Source organism: Chiloscyllium plagiosum, chromosome 24 (genome assembly GCF_004010195.1).
Source record: "Chiloscyllium plagiosum isolate BGI_BamShark_2017 chromosome 24, ASM401019v2, whole genome shotgun sequence".
Taxonomy (NCBI): domain Eukaryota; kingdom Metazoa; phylum Chordata; class Chondrichthyes; order Orectolobiformes; family Hemiscylliidae; genus Chiloscyllium; species Chiloscyllium plagiosum.
Window position 1 is genome coordinate 32,832,389 of NC_057733.1, and position 18,276 is coordinate 32,850,664.

The window sequence follows — 18,276 nt, forward strand, 5'->3', positions numbered from 1 at the left end:
AACCACTGCAAATGCCAGAGAAAAGATCACAGAAGCGCTTCACAGGAGGCTCCCAAGCACTGAGGATGTCACCTAGACAGGGGACGAAACGTCTGCAACACACATTCCCAACTCGGCGAACAAAACCACAACAAATCTTTGATTAAAAACATGGAAACATAAAAACAGAAAATAGTAACAGAAGTAGGCCATTCAGCCCTTTGAGTCTACTCCACTTCAATATGATCATGGCTGATCATCTAACTCAGGACTCTGTTCTCATTCTCTCCCCATACCCTTTGATCACTTTTGCCCTAAGACATATAGAAACAAAGTCAGAACAGGATGAGGCCATTCAGCCTGTTCTGTCATTCATTATGATCATTCAATCAACAGACACACTCATATTTCCTCCATTTCCTTTGATCCTTTTAGTAACTGGAGATATATCCACCTCCTTTTAAAATGTTTTAGCCTCAACTACTTTCTATGGTGGCAAATTCCACAGGCTCTCCACTCTATGGGCAAAGAAATTTCTCCTTGTCTCAGTCCTAAATGGTTTACCTCATCCTCAGACTGTGACCCCTGGTTCTGGACTATCCCACAATCAGGAACAACTTTCTTGCATCTACTCTGTCCAGTCCTGTTAGAACTTTATAGCTTTCTAGGAAATCTCCCCTCATTCTTCTTAACTGCAGCGAATATAGTTTAGCTGATTTGACCTCTTCTCAAATGCCAGTCCTGCCATAATAGAATGAGTCTATTAAAACTTTGTGGCACACTATGAATAGCAAGAAAACCTTCCTCAGATAAGAAGACCAAAACTGCAAACAATATTCCAGGTCTCACCAAAGCCCTCTATAACTGTAGCAAGATATCCCTGCTCCTATTCTTGAATTCTCTCACTATGAAGGCCAACATACAAATCTTCAAAAAAAGGGGCAGCATGGTGGCTTAGTGGTTAGCACTGCTGCCTCACAGTGCCAGGGACACGGGTTCAATTCCCGCCTCGGGCAACTGTCTGTGTGGAGTTTGCACATTCTCCCCGTGTCCGCATGGGTTTCCTCCGGATGCACCGGTTTCCTCCCACAGTCCAAAGATGTGCAGGTTAGGTGAATTGGCCATGCTAAATTGCCCATAGTGTTAGGTGCATTAGTCAGGGGTAAATGTAGGGGAATGGGTTTGGGTGGGATGTTCTTCGGAGGGTCGGTTTGGACTTGTTGGGGCGAAGGGCCTGTTTTCACACTGTAGGGAATCTAATCTAATCCCATTTGCCGTCTTCATTGTCTGCTGCACCAGTATGTTTTCCTTCAGTGACTGGTATATGAGGACACCCAAGTCTGACTGCATATCCTCATCTCTCAATTTATACCCATTCAGATAATAATATGCCTTCTTGTTTACATGATCAAAGTGGGTAACCTCACAATAAGCAATATTATACTGCATCTGCCTTGCATTTGCCCACTCCTCAGCTTGGGTATTTCAAACTCCTTGGAAGGTCCTTCTGAAATTAGAGTTCAGAATGTAAATCCAAAAGCTTGAAAATGAGCTGGAAGATGTTAAAGGACAAAATAAATACAACAAGTAAGATTGAAAGAACCTGAGGTACTGAGAGGTACAATGACGGATCCAGATAAAATTTTGTGGTAATGCATTAGATAAAGATTTCCATGAAAGCAAAACAACAGAACGACAGGAAATATAACTGATGATTGTAGAAATCAGTGGCTCCTCACTTGTTTTTGGAAATGGCTATTCTTTCATTTGAAAAGTTGGAGATGTTGTATGTGTACAGTGCCTTTAAGAGATTTCACTTCTCAAGATTTCCTGAGCTGTGTGCATACAAGGTTGTGTGTCTGCTCGTCAATCAGTCAGTGGTGGGTTTGCAAGCTGCAAGTCAGAAGTCAGTCATTTTGTTATAATGTCTGGTTTACAATTTATATTGTGTTTTACACTCTTAAGTCGAGAATGTGGTGCTGAAAAAACACAGCAGGTCAAGCAGCATCCTAGGAACAGGAGAATTGACGTTTTGGGCATAAGCCCTTCATCAAGAATGAGGCTTGGTGATGATACCTGATGAAGGGCTTATGCCCGGAACGTCTATTCTCCTGCTCTTCAGATGCTGCCTGACCTGTGCTTTTCCAGCACCAAATTCTAGATTCTAATCTCCAGCATCTGCAGTCCTCACTTTCTCCTAGTTGATTTTACACTCTTAATAAACTAACCAATTCTGTTAATCAGTCATTCATCAAGAATTGATTATTAGACCATTAGCATCAACATAAATGTCCCCAGTCACTTCTGGAAGCGTAGAACCATAGATGTTTACAGCCCAGATGGAGGTAAGTGGTGTTTTGTCCATTAGGTTGATGTCTCTATATAGTCCTATATCTTTCACTGCTTCGCACATGGTTCCAATTGTCTTTTGAAATTAAGTTGCAATGATATCTACCACAAACTGTTTCAACAATGTTCTGTTTTCAGGCTATCAAACTGTTTAATAACTTTGAGATACAAGCATTACATTTCATTTTATCCTTCTCTGTTGTATTTGAAGTAGGTTCACTATTTAATTCTCAGCTCAAAGTATAAAACAAATTAAAACTGAAGTAAACAGGAAAAGTGATTCCTTAATGTGATTACACAGAGAATGAATAATTAAAAGACTAAGATAAATATTTCTAAAACATCAAACTCAGTAATGTGATGCAGAAATACGTACCTCTGAGGCTAAATGAAACTACAACCTTAGGGTCATATCTGATGCTCTACAAATCTGTGCCATTGCTAAAACCGCTGTAGCAATGCCTCTGTCTCTGCCTCAGTTCATCTGCTGTTGAAGACTTGACCTTTAGACTTGACTTTTCCAATGCACTCCTAACCATGGATTCACTCCCAGTTATCTCTGTAATCTCCTCCAGCCTTCTAAGTCATGGACACTCCTTGGAAATCACTGATTTTTCATTCTGTATCTGACATATGCCAGCCTCTCTGCATCACTGTGACACATCTCTGAATCACTTACAGTATGGTCTTGCACTTCAAAACTGCATTGTGGAGCTCACCAGCACCTCTCATTGCACCTTGCTGCAAGAGAACTTTGTGTGCATGGACAGGCAACCTGACCACAAATTGGACCAGGTTGCATCTCCAGGCTCGCTGTACTGATGTTCATTCATTTTTTGCATCTAGACTAGATTCCTTACAGTATGAAAACAGGTCTTTTGGCCAAACAGGTCCACACCAACCCCTCAAAGAGTAACCCATCCAGACCCATTCCCAAACCCTATATTTACCCCTGACTAATGCATCTAATACTATGGACAATTTAGCATGACCAATTCACCGGACCTACGTATCTTTGGATTGTGGGAGGAAATCGGAGCACCTGGAGGAAACCTACGCAAAAACAGGGAGAATGTGTAAACTCCACACAGTCACCAAAGTCTGGAATCGAACCCGGGTCCCTGATACTGTGGGGTAGCAGTGCTAACCACTGAGCCACCATGCCACCCCTACTTGGATGTTCACAGCTTCTCTGCCTTGCCATGTCTTGCCTTTTAGCGCAAATACAAAGCTGGATAGGTTGTACTGGTTGTCAGCTGTCAGCAGTCAAAAGAGTGGACATGTCACTGTATATCACTATGTTACATCACTGTTATACCTGCACTATATGCCTGCCAGCTGACGGAATAGACACACCGCATGTGTACCAAACAAATGGCTTTGTTGCAAAGTTGGAGGGGAGGAATGCTTAGTCACAACAGGGGAGACACCCTTTAGCTAATGGGTGCTGGTACCCACCCATGGTTTGGGTACCACTCTGCTTCCAATATCAGTCCAGGGTTGTCACCTTGTAGGGAGTTAGAAGCTGAATGTTGGGCAATTTACCAACCATTTTGGATTTTTCTGCCCAATAATATAACAATTCATCCTGAGCTCAGAGATAGGGAAGGATTGAGGGAGTAAAAAGTTGGCACAGCTGTTACTGGTGTGGTGGCGGGGGGGAGGTGTCCCATGTGAGTGAGTAGGCTAAAGTGAGGACTCTAGCTGCTGGACATCAGACTCTGGGGTGTGGTGCTGGAAAGACAGCAAGTCAGGCAGCATCCGAGGAGCAGGAGAATTGTCGTTTCAGGCATAAGACCTTCGTCAGGAATCATGTCAATGAGTAGGAAATGTAGAGGCCATGTAGGTTTAGTACTGAGGGGAGATTGGGTGGTTAAGAATGAGTGAGGGAAGATTTTGCATGTAATACTGCAAGTGGCTACCTTTGGTTGGAGGTGGTGCAATGGCAGACATAGAACGATTGTAAGACAGGAGAAAGAAGATGGTGATACTTACCCTGACAGACTGAAGAAAGTTATTGACCTTTGTCCTACACTGCTGCATGTACCTCCATGTAAATAGATCAGGCCTAACCAAGGTGGCAACCTTTGAACAGATTGGCAGGGTCTACCGTCCATTGCCAGTCCTGTGGGAAGTAGATTTTGCCTGTCTGCATTCACCAGGGACTCCAGGTCCTTGTATACAAACAGGAGCACCAGTTCCCCCTTTGTAATGGTAGGATTAAAAATAAAATCTTGAAAACAGATCATTAAGGCTTAATTGTTGAGGGTTAATTGGACTTGACAACCAGCAATTGAATAAAGTGGAAAAGTACAGGTAGACAACCCTTTATCCGAAATCCAAAGGAGTTTTTGTGATTTTTTTTCTCATTAACAAGGTTGTTTGGCATGCAAAAGGTTAACCCAACTCTGAACCCACTCGATGCGTGTCACTCAGTTGCGATGTGTGTGGGGTGGGGTGTGGCCCAGCACTGGCAGGCCTTAATTCTGTCTCAGAGCCTGTAGTATTCACAGTGAGTCTACTGTTCGGTAAAATAGTTTTAAATTTTACCGTCAAACTGTCACTTCTTCAGAAATTTGAAAAATTCCAAAAACAGCTGGTTCCGAGTGTTTCAGATATAGGATTGTGTACCTGTACAGGAGAAACAGGCTGAATGTGAAGGTAGCTTACTTTGACTGAGAAATGACCAGGTGATATTACATGGTTGTGAGAATTGTCCTGTTTGGCCATCACATGGAGCCACCTGGATGTGTTTTTTCTGTATAATGGAATGTCTAGGAACATACTATAAATGCCACGGAATGATGAGATGGCATGTCATCTTAGAATCAGAATAGTACTAATATTGGGGACTTTGCCTACTCAGGGGACTTCACCTTGGACTGGCATTGCGAATGTGCCAGGAACCCTGAGTTCTTCAGACCAGCCATCATAAAGTAGGGTCGTTCATTGGCAGGCGGCAATGAGACTCATGTCTCAAATAATTTCATCACTCCCTGGTTTGCATGTGGTTCTAATATATCCAAAGTAGATTATTAACTATTATATATAGGTATCTATTAGTTAATGTACGTACATATATTTATCTCATTAATTTACCACTTAATTCATCACTGTTTAATATATATGTAAATATATAAACATCAATAAACTTGCTAATTAGTATCACTTAATTGATACAGTATTTTGTCACATCCCACTGTCTAACTATAACACCTTCCCTGCCATGTCAGGGGCAAATATGAATCATGCAGGGCTGGTCTGGTCAATACCTTGTCTAAATGCACAATGGCCTTTTAAATCCAGGCAGTAGTATATTCTTTTGGCCTCAGCAAGTGATAGAATTGGGCTAGCATCAGAAGAGAGAGCGCCGGGGTGGTGGGATAGGTAGTCAATGAAATGAGTTTTGAAAGATAGCACAAGAAAACTTGCCAAGCTTGCCAGAGAGAAACACTCGCTGAAATTTTTCAAAAATGACACATTTTCCAAAATGTAACGTTCAGTTCCTGGTTGCTTTTCTTTGAGGTAATTTTTGACAAAATCTGAGCACTTTTCAGAAAGTGATAAAACTATTTTGCAAAAAATGTAATAGGTTTCAGCTTTCTCCTAATTAAACTTAACCCTGGAGTATGACACATCCAGTTATGTCTGAATGAATAAGCTACTTAAAACAAAATACTTTACCACGAATTTAGGCTGAAGTGCTATCAAGTATTTTTTATTATATTGTTTTTTTAACTTATTGGTTCATTTTTAAACACTATCTGCTACTACCTTGTTAGATTGCAGGAAATTCCTTGCTAAATTAAGCATTTAAAATTCTTCAAAGCATAGCTATTAACCTTGGACCCATAAGGTTCAGCTGAATATTTAGAGCCTCCTTAAAGGCCTGCAAATTAATCTAATTAGTGGAAACTCCCATTGGTGATTAACACATCATGGGGCCTAGGCCAGTTGGAAAGCATCTCATGTGATGCTTTCAAAACAAAATAGTGCAGAAAACTGGGTTGTTGTATGCCATTTATGTTTAAAATTCAATTTTCTTTGTGTTAATTAAGTTGATATTGGGTGGAAAGTGTGTTCAGAACAGGTGCAATCATGTGAAAGCTCCAGGCCTAAACATGAAACCATTAACTTTTAAGCAAGATCTGACAATTTATTATTGCCACTGCTGGTGTGTAGTAATTCACAATCATGCCGTTTTTATAAAAATAAAAATAACTTTCTGCCCTCTTCTTTACTCGCTGTATAGTTCAGCTGGGTAAATCCTCCGTCTATTATCTATGCTGTCTTTTTTTAGCTGTGTGCTGAGATGAATGAAATTACTCTTCACTCCATCTTTCCAAGGAACTATTCTGATGAAATGTCATTATCTGGAAATGTTAAAGTTACTCCATTTCCATAGTGCTGAATATTTCTGACAATTTCCGATTTTGATCCATAGTCACAGCATCTGCAGCAGTTTCCGTTTTGCCTTTGGGAGGTGGCCTGGCAAAGCCCAAAATCCAGTTGGTGTAAAATCATGGATGTGAGTCGTAAAGACTGTATCTGTTTAATTTTCTGTATTTTTTTTGTCTGTGGGCTGAAATTGGTAAAGGGCTGTTTTAAAACCAATGATTGTGGAAAGAATTACTGCACTTTCCAAAAGCAAGTTACTGAAACTCACTGTAAGTCGTGTTTAAAGTGCTGCTTTGTTCAAGTAATGGGGGAGGTCACTTGTAGATGCAGAGCTATGTACAAAAGTGAGGTTTGGCTAGCAACGGATAGCTGATTGATTTGTGGAATGTGACCAGTTGTGGATGACAAGGATAGTCAGGCTACATCAATTATCCAATTGGCTCCTGGATCACTGAACAGCTTTTAGTTGTAAATGATGCTGGCAAAAACCTTCCAACCCATGGAAGTGAAAGAAGTATGCCCCTCTCTGCTGCAAAACTTTCTATTGTCTTCAGAAAGCCAGTTTACTTGCCCTCACCAGTTTCTGTATGCTGTGACATTTAACCAATAACAAAATAAACTTTGTTAATGTACCAGTTGACTGTGTGCCTTCTGTGAAGAAGTAAATCTTTAGAGAAAATGAGGTCTACAGATGCAGGAGATTAGAGCCAAAAAAGGTGTGGTACTGGAAAAGCACAGCTGGTCAGGCAACATCTGAGGAACAGGAGAGTCAACGTTTCGAGCATAAGCTCTTCACCATGAATGTCCCTGATGAAGAGTTTATGACTGAAACACCAACTTTCCCGCTCCTTGGATGCTGCCTGAATCGCTGTGCTTTTCCCGAGCCACATATTTTGACTGTAATGAATCCTTGCTAACTACAGAAATCTGGTGGGTGTTGCTGTCAACCTGGCTTAAAAAGACAGGCAAATTGTGGAATTTTGTACATTTTGATAAAATCTTTAACGTTTTGTGATGACTTTGCAAATAGCGGGAAAGTGTTTCCAGTGCACTACTCTAATAAGTGATACCAAAATTGATGGCATTATATTATGGTGTTACTTATATCTTTATAATTACTTAAATAATTGCTATTTGTGCTTTATCAAAAATGCTCAAGGTATATTTCAGTTTCTATTGAGAAGTTCACAGCTACTTTCTATATTCTGGATGTTATTCTTTAACTGAATATTCTCTGGTATCCCATGTAATTCTTGTCTATTAGATGGATTAAAATTTGTGAACCAGTTAGAACAAGGACTGAATAAGGAACCCCTTTTAAATCAATCAAAACATTAATTTCCCTAATTTCCCCTGCTTTCTCTTCCCCTCTCGGGAAGGAGACTTGCTGTTCCAGATTAGTGAATGCAGGCAGCTCACATTACTCAACTGGGTTTCCTGAGGCTGCTTTCTGTCCTCTCCCAGCTACCTGAAGTGCAGAGTCTTCTACCCTCGGCTTTCTGACATTGGCCCTTCCAGTTCTCTATTTTGTTTGGCCGTTAACAAGGAGAGATTGAGAAGAGCACCCAGGCTAATGAGTCTCAAGTTTCTATTTTATCTCTATGTGCAAAATAAATCAGATGCCAGGAGACAGCAGGAGAGAGGAACAGACATATAATTGCTTTCTGCAGAGTAGGTGCCAAAATCATCACACAGAAACCAAAAGGTTAACTGTGTCAAATTGAAGAAGATGAACTTGTTTCACGTTGGAGTCAATACTTCATTTAACCGTAAAATACTTGACGATGGCTTAATCAAGAAGAAAAAAAACTGTAGGGTTTTTTTCCTGACTTAATTCCTTCATAAATTCTCCTCCTACCACTTCCATTACATATTTAGCAACCAGAGCTATAACTTTATTTGAAGTCTGTCATCCAGTGCAAAATCAGATTTTCTAATACAATCATGTTCAAAGTGGACTTTCATTGTAACAATTGCACAAAATGAATATCTGATTTTATGTGCTTTATACAGTACATTTAATATTGTAGCTGAACTGGAAAGGAAAGTTATGGAAATACATAGGCTACAGTTTCTACAACCAAATAATGATTCTCAAAAAGTGGATGAATTGTTGACGTGAAGGTAATTACTTTTTGTTTTCATGAAAACCATTTACTTGCTATCCTTTAAATTTATGGTAAATTTATTTAATAAAATGGGTAATAAAAAATCTATTTTCCTCGTTTCATCAGATCTCACTGTAGCATACAATATTCCTGACTACATCATGTGGATCCAAGTATCTGCCAATTTACATTCCTACATAGATGAAGGTGTGCTCTAATGGTAGATCACTCTCTGACTTCCATCCTCTTATCCTGATCAGTCACACGTCCAAAAATCCAACAGAGGTTAAAGCCTCCTTTTATGGGAGATGGAAGATGTTTGGCAATAAATTATAAGACAGTAACCTAACAGGTATTTTGACATCATGAACTCTTGAATAAAGCTGAAATTGCTTCTTAACTGAAAACTAAAATTATATTACAATATTATGACGTTAATGGACACATGACTCTATATTTATTGCCGGTAATTTATTGTTACTTATGTTGGGAAATGTTGTGTGAAGAGTTGCTTATTGATGCCCAACAAGTGTGACAGAGAAAGCAGGTTAATTGAATGGTGACATGAAAATGTGATAAGATTTCCTACAATGGGCACCATATTATCTCCGTTTTTTTTTGTTTAGGCGGTGACAAAAAATAATTTGCACGTATTTATTTAGTAGTGATGGTCGTTGAAGTGCAACTGCCCTTCTTAGGCAATCCCGTGCTTCTTTTTTATGTCCACTTGGGCGAGTAGTCTGTTAAATGTCCCTATAGTGATTGGAACGAGGTCAGCCAAGTGGACCTTTATAGGATATGAGTTCCCTGATTGGACCAGACTAACAGCCCCAATCAGGGAATCATGATTGACATATAAACAAAAGTGTTCCGCAGTTAGGCGATAGTGTGGGGGTAATTTTTTTTAAAAAAAGGTAAAAAAACAAAAGTGTCCTTCACTTTTTTGATCATGCACCATTGCCCTTTGTTGAAAAGGGCACTATTTAATGCTGGCCACTTGGGTGTTTCTAGTGGTGGAATATAAATAAAGGCTTTGGGGCGGCATGGTAACACAGTGGTTAGCACTGCTGCCTCACAGTGCTAGAGACCCAGATTCAATTCCCACCTCAGGCAACTGTCTGTGTGGAGTTTGCAAATTCTTCCCGTGGCTGCGTGGGTTTCCTCGTTTGCTCCGGTTTCCTCCCATAGTCCAAAAATGTGCAGGTTAGGTGAATTGGCCATGCTAAATTGCCCATAGTGTTAGGTGAAGGGATAAATGTAGGGGAATGAGTCTGCGTGGGTTGCTCTTTGGAAGGTCGGTGTGGACTTGTTGGGCCGAAGGGCCTGTTTCCACACTAAGTAATCTAATTTCTGAACTTACATATTTGTTTTTCTTTGCTGTGTCCAATACCTGCAACACGGGTGCTGGGGGAAAATAAGCACTACCGCTGTTAGGCAGTAGTATGGGGGAAAGTTTTAAAAAAAGAAAGAAAATGAGTGTCAGACCTCCAGTCTGTCCGAGTGTTGGCTGTGAGGGAGCTGAGTCAGTGTCAAGGACTTTTATGTATAAATAAAAGGTGGCTTGGTGATGGAATACTGGCCTCTGTGAAATTATTTCAGTAAGGATGATATTAAGAGTCTGCGACGGAATATGGACAGATTAGGTGAATGGGAGAAACCTCGGCAGATGGCAGGTAATAAGAGGGAATGTGAGGGAAAGATAAAGTACCTGAATGTCATTAAAAAAACAAGAGTGTCAGGGGTGCTGTTCATTCCATAAACTGGCTCTGAGCTCGCTGGGTCAGTGTCATATACTATGTTAAAAATCACACAACACCAGGTTATAGTCCAATAGGTTTAATTGGAAGCACACTAGCTTTCGGAGCTCCTGATGATCACCTGATGAAGGAGCGATGCTCTGAAAGCTAGTGTGCTTCCAATTTAACCTGTTGGACTATAACCTGGTGTTGTGTGATTTTTAACTTTGTACACCCCAGTCCAACACCGGCATCTCCAAGTCATATACTATGCACATGTAAATAAAGGGTGACTTGGTAATGGGATACCTGCCTCCATGGAGTTATTTCAGTTCCTTCTGAAAAATGGCATCACAAACACTGCAGTGCTCTGAGTACTGCATTAAAGTGTCAGCCTTTGAGCAGATTTCAAGGCCTTGACTCAGTGGCTACATTATAATGACTGAGTTACAGTTGACATTTTAAGAAGCATCAATTTAAGTGAGAGAAGCCAGAAGAAGCATTTGTAAAGAAAAGAGAGAGAGAGACAAGTGGCAGAAATAGAAGTTAATAGTTGCATTGACAGCATAAGCAAATATCAGCCTTTGGAAATGGGATGTGGGACTGGTGAAGCTAACAGCTAACAGCATCTTGCTGGGCACAAAAAGGAAAAGAGAAAACGCAGCAGCACGATGGTGCAGGGAGGAAGCAAAGGTTGTAGGCTGCTTTGGAAAGAAGGCAGAGGTAGGTTAGCTCTGAACTTTGTTCAGAGAGAAGCGATCACTGTTAGAAATGAATCTTGTTCCTTGAAGAGCAACATCCCCTCTGAGCTTACAGTTAAAGACACTTGAGGTGCATCCAAATGTTGAAGTTGTGTGTGCACTTTTCCTGATGCACTTGTACCTACATGTGTTATCTTTTATTGAAGGCTACCTTCGAATTTCTAACATTCTGGAGTTCTGTCAACATGGACTGGCTTCCACATCGACATATACTTGGTTGAGTTTTGATAACATTTTCCTCAATTTGGAGAGAACATAAATTCTTCTGTGCATCACACTTATTAAATACTTAACAACAAAGAACAAATGATATTTTTAGATGGGATGAACTTAAACTGTCGCAGATTTGTCTGAACAACCCTTAAATACTGAACTGTTTTGTCAGTCAAAGGAGATTTACTGCAAATTAAATTCTGTAAGAAGCTGACAGGATCATTTGAAATCTGGAGACCAGCTCAGAGCTCTTTAAAATTCATAACTTAGTGAAAAGTACAAGGAATGGGCAGGAATTCTTCACCTCATTTTGTGCTTTGAGATTAGCAAGCCAAGGGCTAAAGTAAATGTCATAGCTACTGAACTGCAATCAAACTGCCTGGTTAAGAAGCCGAAGCAATGCTGCATATATGCAATCAATTTGAAATTCAACATTATAGCAGCACTGCTGCATTAATAAAATAGTTGTATTGATTACAACCTGGATCACTCTACTTTCATTTCCACAGGATTTCATTTGCAATGCAAACCATTGATTCCAAAGTCAGTTTCATTGAAATCAAAAGACAAGAAAAACAAATGAGTATGTGAAACAAAAAGGAATTTATCTCTCCTTGCTTATCTCACTATTTACTCGAGTGTGGAGTTGTCTTTCATTAATGATTAAATAAAAAAGGGTAATACATCTGTTTTGGTACAACAATAGACACATATCTTGGTTCTTGTAAAAATGAGATATTAGCAGTAACAACTGTAGAAGAAGATATTTTCACACACATCTTTTCCAGTGTGAGACAGGATGGAATGATGATATTTACATTCTTCATACAAACTTAGCCCATATCCTTTGCGCTTAGGTTTCATGCCTGTGTAAGCACCTTTCATTGCTGCAAGACCTGCTAAAAAGTGAAAAGCCAAGACACATTGCAATCCAGTCCAAGTTAAAACAAATCCTATAACAGAAACAAATGAAAGAAAGTAGCATATTGAATGCATTCTCATCAAACTTCGTTCTCTTATGCTAATTCTCAAATTTTTTTTGATCTTCTAAAAGGGGAATGTCCATTTTCTGCAAACTAAACCTGGGAAATAAAACTACAGAAAAGCCAATGGATTATTTTCTTTCCACAGATGTCACATACATGCAGAACTGCCACTGTGAGATCAAAACAGAAACACAATACAGGAGAAAGTGCACCACACTGTCGACTCAGGATCACAATGCACTCTTTTCAAAAAAGTAACCGTTCTCATGGGGTTAATCTTTGTGTTACACCAACTCCATGCATTCTACTTTTTTGTCAGGCACACTCTGGATCCAGAAAGGAACTTCTCCTTTAGCTTTTAGTTAGAACAGATGTATTTAAATCAACTCCCGAAGGTCCTAATAATGATGCCTGACCAAATATGTTTGTGTTCATTGCTACCATGCAATCCAAAAACAATGCCTCATGTGTAGCTATTCATTCCATGTGAGTACTCTACCATTAACCAACTGATTGGTCCCTGCTTTGTCTTTGCTTTGTCTTAGGCCTGTGCCAATATTGTTAGAGCTGGCAAACACCATAAAGTGCCAGTAGTGGTAACCAGGGAAAGTACCTCACTTTCTTCTGATTAATCAATTTGAAGTACATTTCGTTTGAATTTAACCAACTATAAATATTAGTGCAATTAGTTTATTGGTGAAAAGCATTGTGAGTAAAATGGTTTCTATAATATAACCCTATCTGTCAAAAGAAGGAACTGTGTTAATTCACAAATAACTGAAAACAGATTGTTTTAGTGAGTACTTGCTCATTCCTGTCTGTCAATAAGTGCCTCGTATTCCAATTGTAGACTTGGAGTCTTGGTTGGCTCAGAATTAACTGATTATTCATTCTCCATAATTGCTAGGCTGTTTTCTAAATTTCTCTTCCTTACCTATAACTTGCTAGTGGGGAGTTGACTACTTTAATTAATGAAGCTTAGTGTTCTGAATTGCCTCATTGCACTTATTGCTTTTTGGTAAAACATCACAAACAGCACTGATTATTAAAAGGATAGTTCTAAGTTGGGATTTGAATGAATACATTTGTTTGAAGCAAAAGGATAGGAACTACTTAAAGTCTATGTGGGTATTACAAATTTCAGACAGGTCATTAACATCATACTGGTTGCAGAGAATTAATGAAAAGCTAATCATGTTTTTTATGTTAGTGCAATACATCCAAAAGGTTTAAGAGACCATTGAGGTGGCTTTGATGATTATATTATGAAAGACCATCTCTTAAAAAGCCCACTGTCACTCAGTAGAATATTTATGCACTATTCAGTAAATAGAAGTTTTTGTTTGGTTCTGCATACCAAAATAATATTGTGCATGAACAGATCAATTCCATAGATATTAATGTAAGGTTGATTAATGATGAATTTGAGCACAACCTGTTAACTTAACTTCTTACTTCTTGTTTAGTTTGAATTCTTGCATAAAGTGTCACTTCCCATTTGACTTTTCTATTTTAAGGTTTCATTCATTACTTGGCATATTGATTAGTTCTGGCCTGAGATGTTTTATTGCAACATTCTTGACATGTACTTGACATAAGCTTCTATATTGCATAATGTGACTTTTGCATTTGATTAGTGGGGCTGTTATGCTGGTTTCCAAAATGTTTTAAATTCATCATATAGCTTATTGATGAATACTCACTGTTCACAACTTAATTTCACTCTGTCACTTACTTTCTACAGTTAAGGTAATGGGCTGGCTGGTTTTGTTTTCTCCATTTTTGTCATTTACTGCCTGGACATAGTATCTTCCTGTGTCAGGTGCCACTGTTGACAAGATGACAAGTGTGTTTTCCATCGTAATAGCTCTGTTGGGACAAACAAGGGAGAAATGAGAAATGACAAGGGTTTGTAAAAATGAAAACTGTCCATGCTGTCTTTCAAGACTTTATGTTCTTTGTGCATATAATGATCTGGAATCAGAGACATTATCCTTGTGGAGGTCATAGTTTTAGCAACTCTCATAACTCTATGAACCAACTAAGATTCCTGTTTTTTTTTGCAAGTGAAGATTTATGAGTTTCTTCTTTAAAGTGAAATTGCCACAATTTATCTTTTGCTATCTCAATGAAATCTGGTAGTTAATGCTCACAGTTCCAGCAGAGATTTTTTTGTCTTCACAATAAAGTAATTATTACATGAGAATACAAATTTGATGAAAAAAATACAAAACAATGCAATTTCATGAATAAACTTTGTTTTGACTAAATCACTAAAAACATGGAATCTTAAACATGTAATTATTACATCCTGATTTATTTTCTGTTCGGATCAGAATTTCTACATATTGCAACATGTTATACTAATTCTTACTTAAATGAAGAATTAAGATCTGATTACATTCAAACATACTTGACATAAAATACTTCACAAAAATTTGTTAAACCAACAGTCTCAAGTTCTGATAAATGCTACTCTGTCTAACGCACATAAAATTTGATGACATGCTCATCATTAAAAGTTAGATTAAGAAGGAACATTTTATATTGTATTATTTAATTGAATAACTTACCTTTTTTACCTTCCAAAGCTTGTTGTTAAGTTATTATTGACTGGTTCTACTGGCTCATTTATGTGACAAAACAAATCATGATATTGCAGAGCTACCTATTTCCAAATAATGAAATGATTTCTCTGATGCCAACCGAGATAATAGCATCTGAACAGCAGAGTTAACATTAAATTCAGTAGCACACTTTTATTTCTTCCATTTATTTCATATATATAACTTTGACCAGTGAGGAAATTTTTCAAATATTAGGGCAGGGAAGTCAGAGGAAAACCACACAAATGATTGGAGCAAGTAGGTGCATTGAGATTCTTTGTTCACATCAGATATGTTTTTCTTTGGAACCAGCAAATCAACTGGTGATAGCTAGAGGACAGCAAGGTCCATTTGAGAAGCTGGCAGTGCAAGAAAAAGTAAATTCTTGTTGCTAGTCTGATAAACTAAAGCAGCTTCCTTTTTAAAAGTTTCTACATTTTATATTTTTGTCCAACATTTCATTTCAATTGTTCCAGAAAACTAAAATTTATGATTCAAACTTAAATTATCAATTTGACAATTTTTATCCAAGTGACCAAAACATTATAGCTTGTATAGTAGAGCAAATCCTGTATCCCTGGCAATGCATGTAGCATTTGGATGCTGTGCTCCAATCAGTAGCTCACTGTAAATCATTTACTTCCTCAGCTACACTGTTCATTTCCGGTCCTGTGATGTAGCTATCCCTTAAATAGCACTGTAAGTGTAACTATAGTCTGTTATCAAAACTGAAATTAGCTGAATTCTGAATTTCATAAAAATGTCAATCATTAAATATAATTAAATGACTCGAGAACATTTAGCAGAAGTGTGGAAAGATTTGAACATAGAAGGGTTCTGCTGCATTTGAAAAGGATGGTATGAGATTTTTAGATTGGAAGTGATCATTGGCAAGGAGCTTAGATAATTACTTGAGGACTAATTACCACAAAAAACTTCAATTTAATAATTTTTAATTTACTATTTAAATTCAGCAGAACTCTGCTCTTTAGAGCTTTAGTGGCATGCAGTGATTATTAACTCACTTAATACAACAGGTTTATTGTAAAATTCAAAATCAGACCATCTACGAAGCCCAAAATAAGCAAATTTAAAATCATTCAGCACATTTCACACTTCAGCTAAGTATGATGCAACCACTTGTTTGAAAAGTGAAGCTGATGCAACCTTTACTGTTCTCGTGGCAATAATGACCCATTTTTCATGGACCTTCCACATGAATGCTGGTTCACTGGGCCACTTCTATTTTGCTAAAAATGAAGCTCATAGAACGATAATGGGTACAGTATCCAGAAATCATTCAGCTGAATAAAATGCTGTGACTCCACTAATTTCAACTGGGATTCTACAAACCTACTGGGGAGATGTTGAGCCAGTGGTAATATCATGGGGTTCGTAATCCAGAGCCCCAGGCTAATGTGCTGCGAGCAAGTGTTGAAATACCACCATGGCAATTGGTGAAATTTGAATGCAACAAATCTAAAATAACAAAAAATGGCCAACCATGTGCTGACTCTCAGTTGCTGTAAAGAAACCATGTGGTTCACTAATACCCTTTTAAGGAGGAAATCTGCCTATCCTTATTTGGTCTGGCCTACATGGGACTCTAGTCCCATAGCAACATGGCTGATTCAGAACTGTCCTCTGGGCAATTGGGGAAGGGCAATAAAATCTGCCCTAGCTAGCGATGCTCATATTTCATGGACCCAAAAAAAAAATCGCCAGGCATGAGAATTTACTTTGATATGCAGAGTGAATATCTATAATATTATTTGTGGAAACTTGCTGAAATAATCATTGAAGTTTGAAGCAGGATGTCACAAATTAGTTTTAAGTAGCAATTAAAACAAAGTAAACATTTTGGCAGACAGGTATTTAAAGTGAATAACCAGCTTTTTTTTCTATTATCAGGTTCGTAGCAAGAAATTGGCTTTTTCTTGTACAGTCAGTTTCTCAACTGGACCTTGCTGTGCTCTAAATATCACCAATTTGTTAGTTCCAAAGGAAAACAATTCTGACATGATCAAAGAATCTCAAAGCACCGACTTAGACCAATCATAAAAACTTGCTCATCTTATATATGATCTATGATTTATACATCATTTGTAGGGAATGCAGAGAAATAAACTTTCATGTTTTAAAAACAGCTCACATTACAGAAGTAGTAGTTCGGGAGGTCTTGAAGAAAACTGGGTAGATAAATCTCCAGGACCTGTTTAAATGTATCCCAAAAGATTTTGGGGAAGTAAGAGAGGAAATTGTGAGAAACCCCTTGCAGAAATATTTGCACCATCTATGTGAAGTGCCTGATGACTGAAAGGTGGCTAATATTGTACCTTTGCTTAAGAAAGATTGTAAGGAGAAACCAGGGAACAATAGAACTGTGAGTCTGACTTTGGTTATGGATAAATTGTTGGAGGTGATTATAAAAGATAGGATTTATGGACATTTAGAAAGGCATCAGTGATCATCAGCCTGGTTTTGTGCAAGGAAAATCATGCCTCACAAACGTGATTGAGTTTTTTGAGGAAGTAACAAAAAACCATTGAAGGCAGTCCAGTAGATGTTGTTCATTTAGATTTTAGTAAGGCTTTTGACAAGGTTCTACATGGTAGACTTATCAATAAAGTTAGGCCACATGGGATTCAGGATGAGCTTGCCAATTGGATGTAATTGGTTTAATAACAGGAGACTGAGAGTAATGGTGGGGGGTTGCTTTGGACTAGAGGCTTGTAAACAGCAGTGTCCCACAGGGATCGGTTCTGGGGTCCTCTTTTGTTTGTCATTTTATATCAATGGTTTGGATGAGAATGCAGAAGGAATGGTTAGTACGTTTGCAGGCAACACCAAAATTGATGGCATAGTAGACAGTGAAGAAGGTTGCCTAAGATTACAGACAGATCTTGATCAAATGGGTGAAAGGGCTGAAAAATGGCAGATGCATTTCAATCTGGATAAGTATGAGTTATTGCATTTTGGTACATCAAATGAGGGTAGGGCTTATACAATTAATGGTAAGGCCTTGGGCAGTGTATTGGAACAGAGGGACCCAGGGGTGCAGGTACATGATTCTTTGCTGTTTGCGTCACATATAGACAGGGTAGTTAAAAAGGCATTTGGCATGTTTGCCTTCATTGCTC

The 18,276-nt window shown here is 38.5% G+C and overlaps 1 protein-coding gene across 2 annotated transcripts in view; it reads right to left on the bottom strand.

Moving 5' to 3' along the window:
* The window catches only part of sdk2b (sidekick cell adhesion molecule 2b), a 949,565-nt gene that overhangs the window by 323,540 nt on the left and 607,749 nt on the right, over positions 1 to 18,276 (bottom strand). For both annotated transcript variants that reach the window (XM_043714747.1, XM_043714746.1), the window contains exon 5: positions 14,266 to 14,399. In XM_043714747.1, coding sequence (XP_043570682.1) covers positions 14,266 to 14,399 — 134 coding nt within the window. The remainder of the gene's footprint in view (positions 1 to 14,265; positions 14,400 to 18,276) is intronic.